The sequence below is a fragment of the Labrus mixtus genome, chromosome 20 (assembly GCF_963584025.1).
Source record: "Labrus mixtus chromosome 20, fLabMix1.1, whole genome shotgun sequence".
Lineage (NCBI taxonomy): Eukaryota > Metazoa > Chordata > Actinopteri > Labriformes > Labridae > Labrus > Labrus mixtus.
In genome coordinates this window covers 13,341,703-13,359,484 of record NC_083631.1, presented here as the reverse complement: position 1 = coordinate 13,359,484, position 17,782 = coordinate 13,341,703, and the positions used below count along the sequence as shown (strand labels likewise).

General features: G+C 39.4%; 1 protein-coding gene across 1 annotated transcript; it reads left to right on the top strand.

The window, feature by feature from the left end:
• Nucleotides 1–324: 324 nt before the first annotated feature.
• On the top strand, nucleotides 325–17,725 carry tmem184a (transmembrane protein 184a). Its single transcript, XM_061027273.1, has 9 exons — nucleotides 325–772; nucleotides 1,053–1,274; nucleotides 4,254–4,419; nucleotides 5,320–5,410; nucleotides 8,436–8,511; nucleotides 12,177–12,268; nucleotides 13,653–13,822; nucleotides 13,912–14,109; nucleotides 16,109–17,725. The coding sequence occupies exons 2-9, from the start codon at nucleotides 1,053–1,055 to the stop codon at nucleotides 16,336–16,338; spliced, it is 1,245 nt and encodes a 414-aa protein (XP_060883256.1). The 5' UTR covers nucleotides 325–772; the 3' UTR covers nucleotides 16,339–17,725.
• The last annotated feature ends 57 nt before the right edge of the window (nucleotides 17,726–17,782 follow it).

The following is a 17,782-nucleotide window of genomic DNA, read 5'->3' as shown; positions in this document are numbered from 1 at the left end:
ACATGGATTGTATCTGTTCTAATAACATGAAACCACCAAAGCAGAGATGTAAAATATAACCTGCATACCCGTGGTGTTTAGTCCATGCTTCATTTTGTTGATTTAAAGTTTTGCTTTATTTACCATAATTTCAGAGCTGTTGGTGGTTAATAATATCGGATTGTATTAGCCCCTAAATGTAAGTAAATGGAAACATAGAACATCGTTTGTATATATAGATAAAGGTTTGTGTAAGATATGCAGCACTGCGTTCTTTAGGCTTTAACCTTAATCCTTCCTAGACTGAGACAATGTGATGACGTCATATGTGGAGCAGTTGGCACGTGATCAGTTCACCTGTGCCCAACCTGTTTATCTCTTCCGCTCCTCTGGCTCGCCGCTTAAGGACACATTCAAATCCCATTTTGTTTACTCTGAGAGTTTGCCTTTGCCTGGTTTCACAGAACAAACGCCTCAAGCTACCGCATGTTTGTATGATTTGCTTTTATAAGTCACAGCTTTTTGTTTTGAGTGGTGTTTTTTTTTTTGCCGGTTACTCGCGTGGACTTCGACCTCTGTCTCATACCTGTCTCAAACAAGGAAGTCCAGTCTTCTTCTTCTTCGATAGAGACGACGGTCCTTTTGTCAATGGCACTTAATGATCTCGGTTGACTCTTTCAGAAGACCATTTTATTTTCTATTTGTTTTTTTTAGCGTTAGGACAAATCGTGGCCGGTGGACAGTGGTTACTATCAACACGGGATAAAACTGCGTCTCCCCTCCAAGGGACAAGGTGAGCTGTTTGTTGACGGTACAAATGTTTGTCAAAACACTGATCATTTGAACACAGTCCGGCAGTTTGTCACTTAGTGTTGTTTTTCTAATCAATTTATCAATCATTTGGTAATTTAATAGGCCTAATGATAAATTGTAGGATTTTTCTATTCAGCAATATGCACCATATTAGCCATTATGGGAAATAGAGTCATGTCCAGAGGGCTTGTGTTTTCAACATTTTACGTAGGCCTATATGTGTCCTTAACTGAGTTTTTATGTTTTCTCTCTGTCTTCAGATGAATGTATCTTTAGTAGACGCTGACCCATCAGCTGACAATTATTCTATTGTTCACCTGGATGCACCAATCCTGCCAGACAAGTCTGACATCTCCAACATGACCATCATTCGGACAGGCAATGGGTCAATCATAGAAGATGATGTGTTTTTGAACACGGCGACCGCTCAGTTCCTCTCAGGGATATTTGTCTGGTCTGCCTTGCTCATAACATGCCACCAGGTGAGTTCACTGAAAAGCCCAGACATAATATCTGTGTTTCAAATCATAGCAGCAACTGTGGGTAATACAGTTTTAAAGCACTGCGTACTCTCTGATGTTCATTTGTAATCAGAGATGGTAAGAGACAGATTGTACCTCCCTCGCCTGAGGACAAGAAAAGGCCATAAAGGATTATTAACTCACGGCCCAGTGTCGTGAATACTGTCTCAGCTCACACTGATGCTTTGTCTTATCCAGTCATTCCAGCCAGGTATTGTGCTTGCACTGCCCCACTGCATTGTGGGAATGTTTTTGCCTCCCTTAGAGTTGTTAGTGACTATCAGATTAAAATGGACGGAAATCCTTTAGCTGATTAAAGGACAATGAATTCACAGTGAGCTCTCTCTGTGTGGGAGCAAAAGATGGTCAGGAAGAATCAGCGGTTCAACACAGCCCACCTTTACCCAGAAACCATTTCACCGCTGCGGTAAATGAGTGTCTCCACTTGGGTGGGTGAGTCACCCACTGTGCACAGATGATAGCTTATCATTATGATTTTATCATTCGCAGAGAATGCGGCAGGGTGCAGTGTCATATCAGCAGGGAAATCAATTGATGTAGAGATAACATTTTCAGCATTATAAAGGATGTGCGTGTTGTTTTTGTGTTCACTGTGGTTTTAATAGTCCCCAGATTTAGTCCATTGAATGTGCATCCATCTAGCAAGTTCGGGTTGGAAGTGGTATGCCAGCCAAGATTATATTTCTTTTTGCACACATACGGCTATAAGTGTTTTTTTTTTTTTTTTACTAAAGTGTTGTTGTGATTTGGCAAGCTTTCTGAGCTTTTTAATATCCTCACACAGCATCCACATGTTGCAACCTGTGATCCAAACACAATCATTGTTTAGGGATTTGTGACTCAATATACAGTAAATTGGTTTCCTATCGCTTTAATACAACACTTGTTTGTCCAAGCACTTGCAAGCAAGACATTCTAATTGAACAAATAAATAGCAAGTATACCATGGGGAGAATAGAGCTGGATTGCAACAGGCGAGCATCTGTCACAGAGGGAGAATAAAATGGTCTGCGAGGCTAGTGTTGCAATGCTGGTGGTGTTTCATCTGACTGGGCTCCAGAGGATTGCTATAGAGTCTTAAACTCACATTCTGAATACTAAGCACAAGACACAATGACCTCAGTTCCCCTGTGCTGTAAAGTGGCCAATTCTTTTAAGACTGGTAATTGGTGGAGTGTGGATTGATATTTCTTGATGATAGTCTCTTTGCCACTTAGCATTTGAGATTAAAAGCAGCGGACTACACTCAGGCTGTCGAGTGTGATGTGGCTGCATCATGGTTTGAACATGTTTCTGTCATCACAATATGCACATAGTTCAGTTTTTGTATGGTTTCAGTCGTAGTGTTCCTTGTTCTGTCAGAGCAGACGTGACAGAAAAAAGTCTGAGCTTTAGGCATCATACTGCACACATATTACAAACTGTCAAGCCACGAAAATACATTGGTTTTCTTTGGGTTTTTCAGACAAACGGCTAACATCACTCCACAGTCTGGTTCACTTCACATGCAGAGGTGAACACATGCAACACACCTACAACCTCACTGTAATCAGGCACTAATATGCAACCTCTCATGGCCCTTGAATCCAGCTGAAAGTGTCTGGCCGAGTGAGAGTCTGCATGCTGTTTAGATTGCTCCTACAAGTGGAGGTTTTTGAAAACGAAAACTCAATGAAATAATGTCCACACATATGGAAGTGAGCTCAAGAACGAGTTAAATTACAGTGGAAATAGTCAAATTGATTGATTAATTAATGCAAAAAAAAAAATCATCATGGAGAATAAGATATCAGTCATAATAAGAAAATGACTGTCATGATGTTAGAGGCATCAAGAACAATCTGTAGAAAGAGTGTTGTTTGATTAGCGCCACATTGAAAGAAGCCTTTCTGTCGGCCTGCAGTCACATACTTAAGAACAATAACAAAACAACAAAATGCAATATATATATATATCTATTTATCCCATGCTTATTTGGGAGAGTTGCTATAGGTTTGTGTGTTGTTGTTGACTCTAAGTTAAGACCGTTCATCAGCTCAGTGAAATAAAAGCTGCTCTTTTTCTCGGCTCTTGTGTGTAAAGTTCAAGCTGCATAATTTAAGTCAGTCACTACATTTCAAGCCTGAGTATTTTGAAAGGTCATTAAAATAGAAGTTGTGTGATCTCTCTTTATTCTTAGTCAACTAGCAGCCACATTCCATTGTAGCATATTTTTACTCAGGGCAGTCAGTGTGAGATAATATGCGAGTAAGCTGTAAATAATTTCATCCAAGTGTAGAGAAGTTAGATTGTTTTTCTGCCCGCTCCCAAGTAGAGCATCATGTTGATCACACCCATGCTATTTATACATCGCTTCAGTGTCACTGTACTTATGTAAAACGTATCTATCTGCAATAAACTGTGCGTGTTGATTTTTAAAAACAAAGTAAAACCCACAAATCACAAAGCCTCTGAATCATACAGCTACAATCTGTACTATTCTTAAATTCAGTTACCTCAAATATGATCGCGTTTCATCCACTCAAATGAAAGATTTTAATTTCATTGTTTTTACGAGTGTCCATTAAATAGATTTTTTTTCAAACTAAAAGAAAGACAACAATAAGAAATAGTTTGAAGATGTCACCTTGAGCACCTGTTTCAAGTGTCCTTTTTTTCATCACTTTCTGGTATCACATAAATTTAACAAACTATAAATCCAGGAAAAACTGTCAATTATAAAAGTATTTGTTAATTGCCATAAACTATGTTATTGGGGCAGGATTTTAACATGGAGGCCACATGATATTATGTATGTACCGGTAGACCTCATAATGTGAACAGGAATTACGTTTCTTGGTTATTTAATGCAGAGAACACCCCCCTCTCCCTTCTTTCCCTTTTGTCTCATGTTCTTCTTTGTCTGTGTTTTTGTTTCAGATCTACACACACCTACGGTCCTACACCGTCCCCAATGAGCAGCGCTACATCATCCGCATACTGTTCATTGTGCCAGTTTATGCCTTTGATTCCTGGCTCAGCCTGCTCTTCATCAGCAACGACCAGTACTATGTCTATTTTGACTCAGTTCGAGACTGCTATGAAGGTAAGTTGCACTTACCCTTACCTTAATATTGTCTGACTGCTCAGTGTTGTTGCCCTGCAATCATATTCGAGAAGGCTGCGAGGAAATGAAAGACGAGAAACTGACCAAACTAGTTTTTTCACAGCAGTCATTGTCATCATGTTGGCACACTTCATTATTTGATGTGTTAGGTTTCAAGGAGGATCCCTCTTTGGGAACTGGTTTCTGTCTTTTTAGGTAAAAAACAACTGGAAGATGTAGTTTAGTTTTTTGGTTGGATCATTTTCCTCAAGATTTTTCTACATAGAAATAAAATATAAACCTTATTCTGCACTTTATTTTATTGCCTTTACATTGTAATTATGTGTTGTATTCTTATTTTAGACCAAAGCTATACAGTACTGGCAAAGGTGAATCATATGCAAAATGGATTACAAGCAATTTGAGAACAGTAAAAGTAGGAAATACATAATTCAGGAGATTAGTTTCCAGTTTGCAGGCCAATTTTGTGGCTGATTGATAGTGAAGCGCATCAGAAAGCAGGGAGAACGGAATAGCACCAGCGGCTATGGCTAAAACATAATGAACCTTCTCTTGCCTGGACACCATCTGCATTAGCTTCATTTAATCCCTCCTTAAATAGCAACAAAGGATTAGGCAGGGATTTGCAAGAAACAGAACCCCTTGGAAGTTTCTTAATGTAAGGACTGAAACAGTTATTGTTCCAAAATGTAGGTCTAATTAATTTTTTATCGTGGAAGTTTTCTGCTCCAAATTATTTTACCTTTTTTTTTTTTTAAATGTTGCTTGATGATGACGATGATGACGATGATGAGGAAAGTTTCTGCAGTCCAAATCATGCCATGAAACATATATAGTATGGTTCCAGTTTTCAAGTTGTATTTCTCCTCTCTGTTGCAGCATTCGTCATATACAACTTCCTGAGCCTGTCCTTTGAGTATCTGGGAGGAGAGAGTGCAATCATGTCCGAGATTCGAGGGAAGCCCATACAGTGAGTGCTCTCATTCCAATCACTGATTCGTCAGTGGCCTTTCTTTTTTAAAGAACAGAATAAGGTTGCAGCCACAACAGAAAAGAATAGCACATCAGTATCACGGTATATACTGGAAGCTTTATTTATCTGAAAATGTGTTTTTTCACATCATAACAAAAGCCTTTTTTAGTAATAATCTGCTATTTATCTAGTTTTGATACAAGACTGTTTGAAATGAACAAGTGGTAACTTAAATGCAACTAAATTTATAAATTATTGTAACGTAAAAATCTGGTTTGAACCGGTTTGAACACATCCGTCGAGGAATATCTCTCATTTTCACGATTCGATTCATTTCTACTTTATGTTAAATGTAGAGACATGACAATACTGTGAAGTTAATGATCACAGTGTATGATATTGTGATAATTATCTTCCACTAAATGGAATATTAAAATGCATCGGACTGTTGCAAAACATAGAATGAGTCAAACACTCTTGAGGTAGTGTCGTGTCTCATTGATCTGCTGCTGAGATGTCTCACTTTGAGCTACGTTCATCATCAGCTTTGGAAAAAATAAAACCACACTCATTTTTCTCTTCCTTACTACTTTTAAAGAGAACATATTATTCCCCTTTTCCACCTTTTTAAAACAGTCTCCTGTGGTCTAAATGAAACATCTGTGCTGTGCTTTGGTCAAAATATAACATGAATCAAGCACCAGAGGAGGTTTGTGACCCTGTATAAACCAGTTCTCTCAGAACGCTCCGTTTTGGTGTGTGTGTCTCTTTAAATGCAATGAGCCCCTCCCCCTGAGTTCTCCCGGCAGACAGCAATCCTCTGTAGCGAGAATAAACATGGCAGACCTGTGCAAAAGTTTTGCTCTTGTCTGGGGGTGGAGTCCATGGGTGGAGATACCGAGGTAGTAGGCTCACTAGTAGCTCCCAGTTTCATACAAACATCTTCACTGATGATTATATCAATAACCTTCTGTGTGACGCTGCTCCATGTTTTTCTTCTAGTGGTGTGGCAGCAGTACAACTCTGTTGTTCATAAATGTTTAATTCACAGCTTCTCTTCGGGTCAGCTCTGCAGCAAACTATGATATGATTTTGTCTCCATCTTTACAATCCTCAAAAGGTGCAAAGTCCGTTTTGCTGTAAGCATTTAGATTGATGACGACCGTACAAGCAAGGAGCCTTAAGAGCAGCAATAAAAAAAAAAGTGTTGCTAATCTGTGACAGTTACTCTTTATCTTTTAGCATTTGACCAGCCTTTGATAGGCTGTGTTTTACGGCTGAGTCAGCCACTGAGCAGCGTTTCCCTGCCAGGTTCAATCTTAAGACAGTGGAGACATTCATGTTGAGCCCTCATAAATGATAGCATTTCTTAACACAAGCCACTGGAGACATATGGAGGCACACATTCTATATTCTGTGTTTGAGGAAAAAACACTCCTGTGCCTTGCTGTTACATGATGTCAGACGTCCTGTATTTTAGTTAACCAGCCAACTCCAAATGATTTTACATCGTGTCACCTCCTGGAACATGAAGTACAGTCCTAATAGAAGAAATAGCACACCAACACATGAGGTTCAATTTGAGTATGATTTACTCAGCAGCATAGAAGCACATAGTTTATGTTTGTAGGCCTCAGCTTTTATCAATGATCTTTATAATGATGGATCTTCAGCCTGTTTCTATTCTAGTCAATATTGCACAGATAAGATAAAAAATATAATGTTTAAAGTAGATTACGTGTGTAAACTATTAAAAAAATCACTCACATCTACAAGGACTTCTTTGTGAATAAACAGAAAGCAACAAATGTACATGTACAATTTACACCCTGAGACAAATCCTAATTTGTATTTCAAATAAATTTGACTGACTTTCCATGCTCCTATTTGCAAGTCACTAGAATATATTTGAGTTTTCGGCCTCGATAACCTCTCTGTACTGGGCACAAAATAGAAAAAGAAAATACTCGTCGACATAAGGTATTGCTTAACCATTTAGGTTCAAGAGCTATAGAGCTGTATCAGAGTTCCACTGAGCTCATTTGATCTTCTTCTCTGCTGCCTCTCTGGGCTCAGTGCTAGAGCAGAGGAAGTCTTTCTCACATGTTTATTAATTATAACCAGCTGCCTTCACCTAGTCCAAGCCGCAAAAAGCAAGATCAATGTCTTAAAACACCAATACAGTAAAGAAAAGAAACAAACATTTAATTAAATGCACACTTCAGAGCAGCTCCAATGAAAATTCATATCCACCTTCTTGTGTCCAGTTCTCAGTGATGAAAGAACATGTTGTTGATACTGTGATTAACCAAATCATTTGAATCAGCCAAAACAAAAACACTTCAAGACCAACACATTTTAACATATGTAGTTCTGTTGACATGTAAAGCAGAATCATTTCTGTTTTCAGTTGTGCTCCAAATTGAAATCTTTTAGTTAAATAGTTTTGCCATGTCGGCAGCTTACCATGAACTTTGTATGATTTTTTTATTTATTTTTTCCCCCGAAGCTGTTGGCACCAGATGACTGATTTGAACACAACAGTAGTTTTGACTTTTCTGTCTACATACGAATCACAAAACATCACAAGCATCTTTATATATATATTGCAGTGAATTTCAGCACCATGGGATACATTTTCTTAATAGAACTTAGTCAGCATGTAGTCAGCCTCACGTTTAGACTCTAAACACGCATCCTCAAGATTCTAATATTTTTCAATCTGCATGGTCTGGATTAAGGTATACGATATTGTGTGTTTAAAACATACATCTTGTTCTGTCTGACCAACAGTTTAAAATCTTAATATGTAATGAGCTCACAATTCTGAACAACAGAAAATCCTTCACATCATGACAGAGGATAATGCTGGAAGAGGGACGTGTCTGGCTTGTCTGGTTGAGATATTACATGTGATTTTTCATAACTTGTCAGTGGTTACATGAACATACTTCAATCTAATGTGTGTGTATATGAGTGTTGACATGATGTAATGGCCCATCATTTCCTGTTGTCATCACAGGTCAAGTTGCCTGTATGGGACCTGTTGCCTCGTGGGAACGAGCTACTCCATCGGCTTCTTAAGATTCTGCAAACAGGTGAGCTTCAATCATCCACTTATCTCTGCTTCGAGAGATACTTCTTGTGAGCAATGGAATATATTTACACACTTTGAAAATAAAACATCCACAGACTCTAGCGCTTACAAATGGCAGCTGATATAATTGGGTGTGTGCTTTTCCGAGGATAACATCCACTGGTTTAAAAAAGAAAAACAATTGAGGCCAGGTGAAAGCAGCTTGATAATAAACACTGGAAGATGATATGAGCTGTCAGCGCAAAGCTCCCTCCCTGTGTCTCGGGGATGCAGCAGCGGCTCTCAGTCTAACACTGATGGAAATTGAAACTGAGAGTTATGTCTTCAAAAGAAAGTACAGGGTGACACACCTGACATTGTAGGAATTTGCTAAAACTCCCATCTGTGTTGGTGGAGTTTGCCGGAGAGGGTGCGTTGAAAGTCTTTGCTTTGAGCAAGGACTCAGAGCTGAGTTTTACAGTTTTAAAACAGTTCATCCTTATTAAAAAAAAAATCAGAAATCAATACATCACACTTCAAGAATGATTAAAAGCTGCTTTTGCAGGTCAACTCCCACGAAGTGAGAGACTAACTGCATTCAGAATAATGATAAACTGCTGTCATACATATGTATTTTTTCAAAATGGATTACTGAAGCGCTCGACTATATTGATCGCACCGAGTTGTCGCTTGTTAGTCTTCTGATGAGAGTCTCATCTTGAACTGCGGTGGAATACTGTATGTGCAGCAGCTCATCGTAGATAAATAAAACAAGGCCTTGTTTTATTTTTTCTCCTTCATTGGTGATAAAACAAACGTTACAATTCTCTGCACGTTTTTTGAAAACAGCTTCAGTGTGTGATTAGAAGAGCGCTTAACAAATGAATCACTCATAGGGAAAAGCAGCCCAGAGTTATGGTGGTTCTTGGAGATAAGCTTGGAGGATAAGCTGCTTTTGCATCTTGAACTGTGTCTTTGACATTTAAGTCTTAAGACATTTATCATACTGTAGGACACTTTAGGGTCTTTTTTTTCCTGAAACAGGTTCAAATGATAATCCTGTAAAGTCCAGGGGTCACTGCTGCGAACCACCTGGGGGTCAAAACAAATCAACAATAAATTAAAAAGCAAGAGCAAGGAGCTATGACCTACCCTTTTTTTTTGGTAGTAAAACAGGTTCAGTTGATAATAAGAATTATTAATGATAATGAGAAATGATAAGAGTTCTTCTCCCTCTCTTTCAAAAGCAAAAATAAGATTTACAATATTTAGAGATGTGAAGAATAATTTTGTCAGTTAAAATTTATCCTGCTGTCACCATCTATACGTTACAGTAATTTTCTTTTGAACTTGGTGAATATACAGTATTCTAAGCTGTGTGTATGTATTTGTGTTTGCCTTTTTGGTTGTCATTTATAGAACTAATCGTATGCAAAGAGCTGAGACCTTATAAAATACAAACGGAAAGAAAGAAAAACTCAGCTTTCTGCTGACAATGTGAACAACCACTATGTTTGTGCTTCAGCTGGTTTGAACAGCAGCACACATAATGGTCTCTCTCTTAATACATTTGGCTTTGCTAGGTTCTTCAAAACCCACATGTAAACATCTCAGTTATTATGATGATTTGTTTTGGTTTATGGGAAGAACAGCAGCAAGAATACCAAGACGTTCATGTAAAAAAACATAGTCCAGCAAGACTTTAAAAAAAAACATCTGAATTGGGGTATAGACAGTAGCCGAGTCTAGGAGAATTTAGTGAGAACATAAACATAACATGAATAGCTTTGGCCTTATTGTCCAATACATAGATGTCTTAACGATAATCAATTGACACTGATAACTTTGAAGGCATGTATTTAGGTACACAAAGTAAAGATGCTGCTGTTGATTGGACTCAGGAGAAGGAGATCCATGAGTCATTGCAGTGAACTCTGAACAAAGAAAATCATTTTCAAGCGGTGATTTCTTAATGAAACTTTATTTGGTGTTGTGATGATAACTGCTGGTAGGTTGCTGACACAAGATGGGAAAGTTAAAATGGTTGAAAATTACAGTTGTGCAAAACATCCTACAGTCCTGTGATGAATGATGCAGCAGTTAGTTGGAGTTTTACAGAGCTGAGTTAGTATGTTGACTTACTGCACAGCTTCTAATGAATGGTCATTACTTGGTGGGTATACAGCTGCCTGTTTGCATGGATCCAGTTCATAACTGAATTAATTTTAGGATGAAACCACAGTACACTTTGAATCCAGCAGCATTATTAATGCACATTGTGTTTTGAATGTCAGGCATGTCATGAAGTATCACGCACAATGATTTGCTTTGAGAATATTTAGAGAGACGAGCTGGCACCAGAGGCGGCATGTTAGAAGCAAAGACTGTCGCTACTAAAAGCTTCAAAGTAAATCAGTAACACAAACGATCATTGATGTCATTTTGTCAAGCCCACCCCCGACTCCAGCCATTTTCCAAACGTCTCCCTCCAGCTAATGAAGTCGAACACTCGCGATCTGTTGCTTTCAAGTGTCGACACAGTGATGGGAGTTTGGAGCAGCTTCTGTCAAAGTGGTTGGTTTAGGCTTCGATACACAACACAGAGGACACCTGTCCTCCAGTTTTATATGCCATGCAGGTCCACATCCTCCTGCATCATGTCGTCCCTGCCAGTTCCTATCCACCACAGCATTGACACTTCAGCATCAGTATACCAAACTTTGTGGGACTGAAGGAAAGACAGCTTTACAACAAAAGATATGTTGGTATATATAAGATTTTCTCCATTTTTTTAATTAAAACAACAGTTGTAAACTAGTTTGACATTTTGCCTGATGTAAGACGAGAAGAGCAACACAACTTTCCTCATCAGTTGTTGTGTACTGTGATTGTTCTGTCGATGATGTTTGTTGTGTGTATGAATTGACCAGGTGGCAAATGAGTTTCTCCGCTGGGGATCAAAAAAGTTTTCTAATCTAATTTATGTGTGGGTCTACAGCCAGCAGTCAGTTAGTTTAGCACTAAAACAGAAAAATTGAGAAAACACAATTCCAGCTCTGCCCAAAATCCACCAACCAGAACTATAAAGCTCCCTAATAATAACCCGATTTTTATCTTGTTTGTTTAATCTGTACTGACATTCTAAATTACATGAGAGGTTATTTGACTTCTCCGTCGCTCTTAGCAGTTGTCAGGCAGACAGCAGAGCCTCCAGGAAGTAACTGCTCGGAGCCAAGGAACAACACAACACACAACTGGCCATGAAAAAAGCAAATTGTCCTTTTATTGCTTAGATGTTTGAACTGATTATCCAAACAGGTTTAAAGCTGTCTATTAGTGAGCTTCACATGGATTGTACAAAGCAAAGCTAATCAGCCACTGTCTGTAACGCATTAGTGGTATCATTCTTCTAGTGTAGGGCATGAGCTTTCTGTCAAAATGTTTAAAGAAAGAATAGAAAAAAGGGTATAGGGAAACAAATCAAAAAGATATGCCTCACTGGTTTTGCAGAGTGTAGATATAGTAAAACAAACAATGTGCAGCTTGTGATAGATGAGAAAATCCGACAGGTCAGGTCTTCAGATCTTTATCACCCGACGTCTTTCTTCATCCTACATCCTCTTCCCCCTCTTCAAATTGTCCGTGCTTGTTTCAGTGTCTCACTCTGAATTGTGATGTGTTCTCCAGGCGACTCTCCAGTTCTGCGTTGTCAAACCCATCATGGCTGTCATCACCATCATCCTGCAGGCCTTTGGCAAATATCACGATGGAGATTTTAAGTGAGCAGCACCTCTCTCCCCATTTCATTCTGAGTATATCGCACATATCCATGTCATGGCCAGCAGGCGTGTTTGCTGTTTTTTTTTACTCACGTGGAAACAATTTGTAAATGGAGATAATGATGTTACTTTTCCTCAGTTGGTGTTATAAAACAGTTTTACAATTAAAAGCTTTCATATCAGGCAGAAAGTGCCTGGTTCAACGTTACCTGGAGAGTGTGGTAGGTACTCTGCTACATGTCGTCCAAGTTGTGTCACTATCCAGGCTGTAATCTCAGCCCCCCTGGTTGTTGTTGTTATTGGGAGGAATAATTTAGAAATATGAACTAAAGAAATTATACCGGGTTGTATTGAGTTATACGAAATGCAGTTATAGAGCTCTGAAATGAAGACCCTTCATTCTAATTGTAGGTTGCACTCAGTGAAGCACAGCTCCGTAACGGGAGAAGCACTGTGTGATCCGTTTTCACACTTTACTTTGGATGTCAAGGGATACAACGACTGGGATAAATTGCAGGCTGAAAAATTTAATTTGTGTAATTATTTTTTTATTTCAGAAGAGCCAATAAAGGTCCAAAGAGAATAAAGAGAGGGTGATAGATCTAATCAAAAAGCTATAAAACTTGTAGTCCATAAACTCTGCCTGACTTTTATTCTGGTGATCGTCTCCCCCTCTCAGTCTAGCATCTCGCTCTGAAGACTCAGCCGTGACAAAACTTGTTTCTAAACTACTCTGAAGAGGTAAAGAGTTCAACGAGAAGTTGAGACAGGCGTTTCCAATCAGCCTCCTATCATCACTCTCTTAATGCCGAGCTGAAAGATAGAACTTGATTAAACCCTACCTGCTTATTTCTCCATGCACTTAAACAGGAAAATTAGCAGTCAGAAATAACTTCCCCATTTTCATGTCTTTCTTTAAGCGCTGTAGAAAGGCCGTGATGATTCACAGATTGTTTACTTATGCGCATTCAGCCAAGCGTGCCCTCTATACTGCATGGGAGTAATTAGTGCAGTCACAGCCGAGTCCTCAGAGACGCTCTCTAGAATGCAAAAGAGGTGGGAAGGAAGTCTGCCAATAAAATATAGACAAATCTGCCTGTTTATCGGCTGCATCCTGGAATAAGAAAGCCAAGAACAAACAGGCTTTATTAACTCATCTAAATAGAAGAACAACAGCTCTTTTATTTCTGGCTGTTTCTGTGCTATAACTAAAAAAGTAATAAAGCTCAAGCTGTGAGTCTTTAGAATTGAATTTAGCCAAACCCAATGAATGGTTTCAAAACTGCAACAAATTGTGTTTCTCAATAACTTTGTGCAGAACATGACATTGTCCAGCTGTGATCATCAAATATGTAATCATGGGGCTTCTACTGTTTCTGTGCAGCATAAACGGAGGATACCTGTATATCACAATCATCTACAACTTCTCAGTCAGCCTGGCACTCTACGCGCTCTTCCTCTTCTTCTTTGCCACAAGTGACCTGCTCAGACCGTACGAGCCAGTACTGAAATTCCTCACGATCAAATCTGTCATCTTCTTATCCTTCTGGCAAGGTAAGTTAACCCATCCATACTTTTTTCTGTTTTTCTTTGCCAGTATTAAAAAGGACTAAATTACAGATGAAAATGTTGTCTCTTTGCAGGAATGGTCCTCGCCATCCTGGAACGCTGCGGCGTCATACCCAACGCGCTCTTCATTGACGGACAAGAGGTCGGCACTGGCACTGTGGCAGCGGGGTGGCAGAACTTTATCATCTGCATTGAAATGTTCTTTGCCGCCATTGCCCTCAGATACGCTTTCACCTGCACCGTCTACCAGGAGAAAAAGAACGACGTGCCAGGTGAGAGTGGACAAAAGCTGATCATTACCCCTCGCCCTCCAAGCAGGTTGACATGTTCCAGGCTAATTGCCCTTTCTCCCCCGCGGAATAAGGACTGACACAAGCTGGAGGTGTTAGCAGTAAAAAATAATTGCAGCCATTTAGCCCAGTCACACTGACTTTTAGAGATACATCCTAGATTCACTCCTATTTCAGTCTGAGTTAATATCTCCATATTTACAAGTTTTGACTTTAATTAAATGCTGTGTGCTGTCATGATCAGGTTGGATGTCAGAAGGAGCTTTGATACACTAAAAGCTCACATTTTAGGGCAGTTATCAGCACCGCAATGTAGAGAATGATTTTGAGGATTTTGAAGCCATAGTGGAGTAACTAGTATGGAGTGAGCTGCACTTCTTAGACGATCAACGTCAAGTCTGTTTTCAAGTAAGAGGCAAATAGAAGTCATGGGAAAAACCTTTAACTGCAATATCAATCATTTGACCATGTGTTTTTTTTGTCCTGCTAGAGGAAACGCTCTCTCTCCTTGGGCCTCATAACATGCAGACATACTGATAGTGATGACAAAAACTGAAACCTTCCTATTTGAACAAAATAAGGCCTATTTGTTTTTTAATAAAGATGTAAATCAAAAAGGATAAATTATTGTTTGTCGTCCTCACCCAATCTTCCTGCCCAAATGAAAAATATATCAACACCTCATCCCGCTGCCCTGCTAATAATAATAATGAAAATGTCAGTCAATGTTTGACATGTGGTTATTTAATGTCTTTACTTTGCTTTTAGTTTGTTTCAGCCATCCTTTCCTCTTTGAATGAATGTTGTAGGAGCAGCATTAACTCTGTAGTTCTGCTGCTTCACCCACACCCTCAGGTGTTGATGTGTGTGATTGCAGAGGTTGCCAGACTTTCGGCTTACCGTTCGTCTGCTTCAGCCCTGTGGAGCGGGCAGGCTGTAACAAGAAACTCAGCGGACTGTACCTAACTGCTCTGCACCGACACCAACCCCACCCCATCCCCTGTCCCTCCACACCTTTCCCTTCTCTTTGCCACCTCCATAAGCCAATCCCGACAGCACTGCCAGTGACCCTTAAGCCGAAGGCTGTGGATGTATGCCTCGTTTTTTTCCCCGTTTTTTTTTTTTTTTTTCCTCGAAACCCTTTTAGTTCTGGGTTAAATTCCACCTGGCTCACAGCTGGGTGCTAAGGGACCATCACACCACAGCGATGGCTGTGACAGCACTCTGTTCAGTCCGTTTAGCCTGTAGGCTGGGAAGAAGAAAAAAAAATCCAGGATGAGAGACATTAATCATCCCTTTTTAGTGTTCGTTTAAACTGGTCGTCAAATATTACAACCTTCTGTCTCTAATTGGACAGTTCTCTGTAGCACTGACACCAACGGGCTGTGAATCAAAGGAGAAAATGAATTTGACAAGCTATTAAAGCATTTAACCGGAAAAAGATGCAAAACGTGTTTTACAGGCTTCTGGAAAATCAGAATATGCTGACTAAGTGTTTTGTATGACCCTGTTTCATTAATGAACTGAAATTTAATAATGAATGAATAGAGAAACTAGGAAATTGCCAGAAAATAACATTTTTTAATAAATGATCAATTTCAGTACTGAGACTGTACTTCTGTTTAACATGCTCAGATGTATCCCTTTGATTAAGAGATCTAAAATAATAGTTCTGGATGTTTTGCTTAGGGATACATAGGGAAACAAACGGATTACCACTCTCATATCTCAACTGGTAAATATGTTGGAGAACCTAAATGCATGTTAGCATGAAGACTTGAAATGGTTAGCCTTGGTAATCTTAAGCATTTCCCTGTCCTTGAGGTAACAGAATCCAGCTGTAAAGATCTTTTTCATTTAAGATATATAAACCCTAAATTAAAACAGACTGTTTCTTGGAAAGGAGATATAACTGTAATCACATTCAGGAGTGTCTAATCAGTAATCTCCCCATGTCCTGTTTCCTCTTTTGTTCCAACAGAGAACATCCCTCCTATGCAAAGCATCTCCAGTGGTCTGAAGGAGACCATAAACCCAGGAGATATGGTTCAGGATGCCATCCACAACTTCTCTCCGGCCTACCAGCAGTACACCCAGCAGTCCACTCAGGAGGTGGTCCAGCCGAGCGCCAATGGAAAAATGGCCACGGGCAACAAGAGCTCCCGCAAGTCTGACAAAATCATGTTGATAACCTCCGATGATGAGTTCTAGGGCTTTTGCTTCCAGCAAGATCCAGGTGTTTGAGTCCTCGCCACCCTTATCACTAACCCCCTGGGGAAACAGATGTGTCTCATATCCCACTGAGCTGGATTGAATCTAGATGTTTAATTTTCATCTGCCCAGTATTTCAGATGGACTGCTTCCTTCTGTCCCAGTTCAATTAATTATTTAAGCAACAAGAAGGAGAATGAAATAAATATTAGTTTTCAAATTGATAGCTCGCTGAATGACCAGAGAACTGATCCGTCTCAGCTTACAAATCACAGACGCGAAGCTGTGTCACCTTGACAGTATCAGAGAAGTCTGGAGCTCTACTCTTCCTACAAATCAAGCTGCCTGTTGTCCAGCAGTGTCCCTGATCCTGATTTTGTCTCTGTCATGATGTCAGAGCTTATTCTCTGGCTGTCTGAAGTGTGTTCCCCTCTGATTCTTGTCGGTTTCAAAGAGGAGATGATTCATTTGGGACTTGAGGTGGGAAAGCAGGGAAGCCAGTGATGGCTGGGAGTGACATTTCATGGACCGTTTCTTGCATTCTGCTTGTTTGAAGTCTTTTTACAGAGGATTCCTCGGCATGGTTTCCTGACAAATGGAGACGTTTTGTTCAAGACACACACGTTTTGGAGCAGGTGAAGCTGGTGAAGCACTTCGCAATCCTTTGTATCTGTTGTTTCATGGACAAATTGGATCAACCTGTCTCCTACAATGTGGGAGTTGTATTGTTCTCATTAATTTTCCCAGCGTGGTAAAGAGTGTAATTCAGTGCAACTAGCCAGCCGTTCAACAAGCTCTAACAGTTATTCATTTTGCAGCTTCTGCATTTGTGTAAATGCTTTTTGCAGAACCTTGTTATGTTCAAAGTGTTCGCATCATTATCAGTTCCTTGCTTCAGGGATTCTGAAACATGAACAGAGTTTGATTTGTGTAAATTGTGGCTTTGACTATGTTGTGTTTTTGTAAAAAGCTTCAATTATTATTTCATAGATGATAATAATGTATTTAATGTGTGTAGTGTGGTTAGACATAGTCCAACTGGAATCTGTGTGAGAAAAACACAGAGTTGTGTGATTAAAGAGCTAGTTCCTCCTCCAATGTTGTTTTTTAAAAATGTCTTGAAAGACACAAACATATCAAGGGATCAGTTCTGTGTGTTAGGTCATAGGTTGTTTTAATTTTGACACCCTTTTGTGCCAATCATAGCAGCCTTTCAGGGAAAGCAGAAATTAATTTAAAATTGGGTTCAAACTACTATTAGAAAATATACAACTGAGTTTTTGTGCTGCTGCCTGTCTTCACCAGGACACTTTTCAATGAGATTGTTCATCTCAGTGAGGTTTTCCTGGTTAAATAAATGTATGTGTTGCACTTGTGCATAAGTAAAGCATTGTGATTTGCTTGTGTAACATGTATTTCTTGAATTGACTAAATATGCCCTTCT

What these genes read in the sequence shown, in the direction of transcription:
- tmem184a (XM_061027273.1), top strand. Translation starts at nt 1,053, where the DNA reads ATGAATGTATCTTTAGTAGACGCTGACCCATCAGCTGACAATTATTCT. An exon ending in TGCTCATAACATGCCACCAG is followed by an intron (nt 1,275 to 4,253) that starts GTGAGTTCACTG and finishes TTTTTGTTTCAG; the next exon opens with ATCTACACACACCTACGGTC. An exon ending in CTTCTTATCCTTCTGGCAAG is followed by an intron (nt 13,823 to 13,911) that starts GTAAGTTAACCC and finishes GTCTCTTTGCAG; the next exon opens with GAATGGTCCTCGCCATCCTG.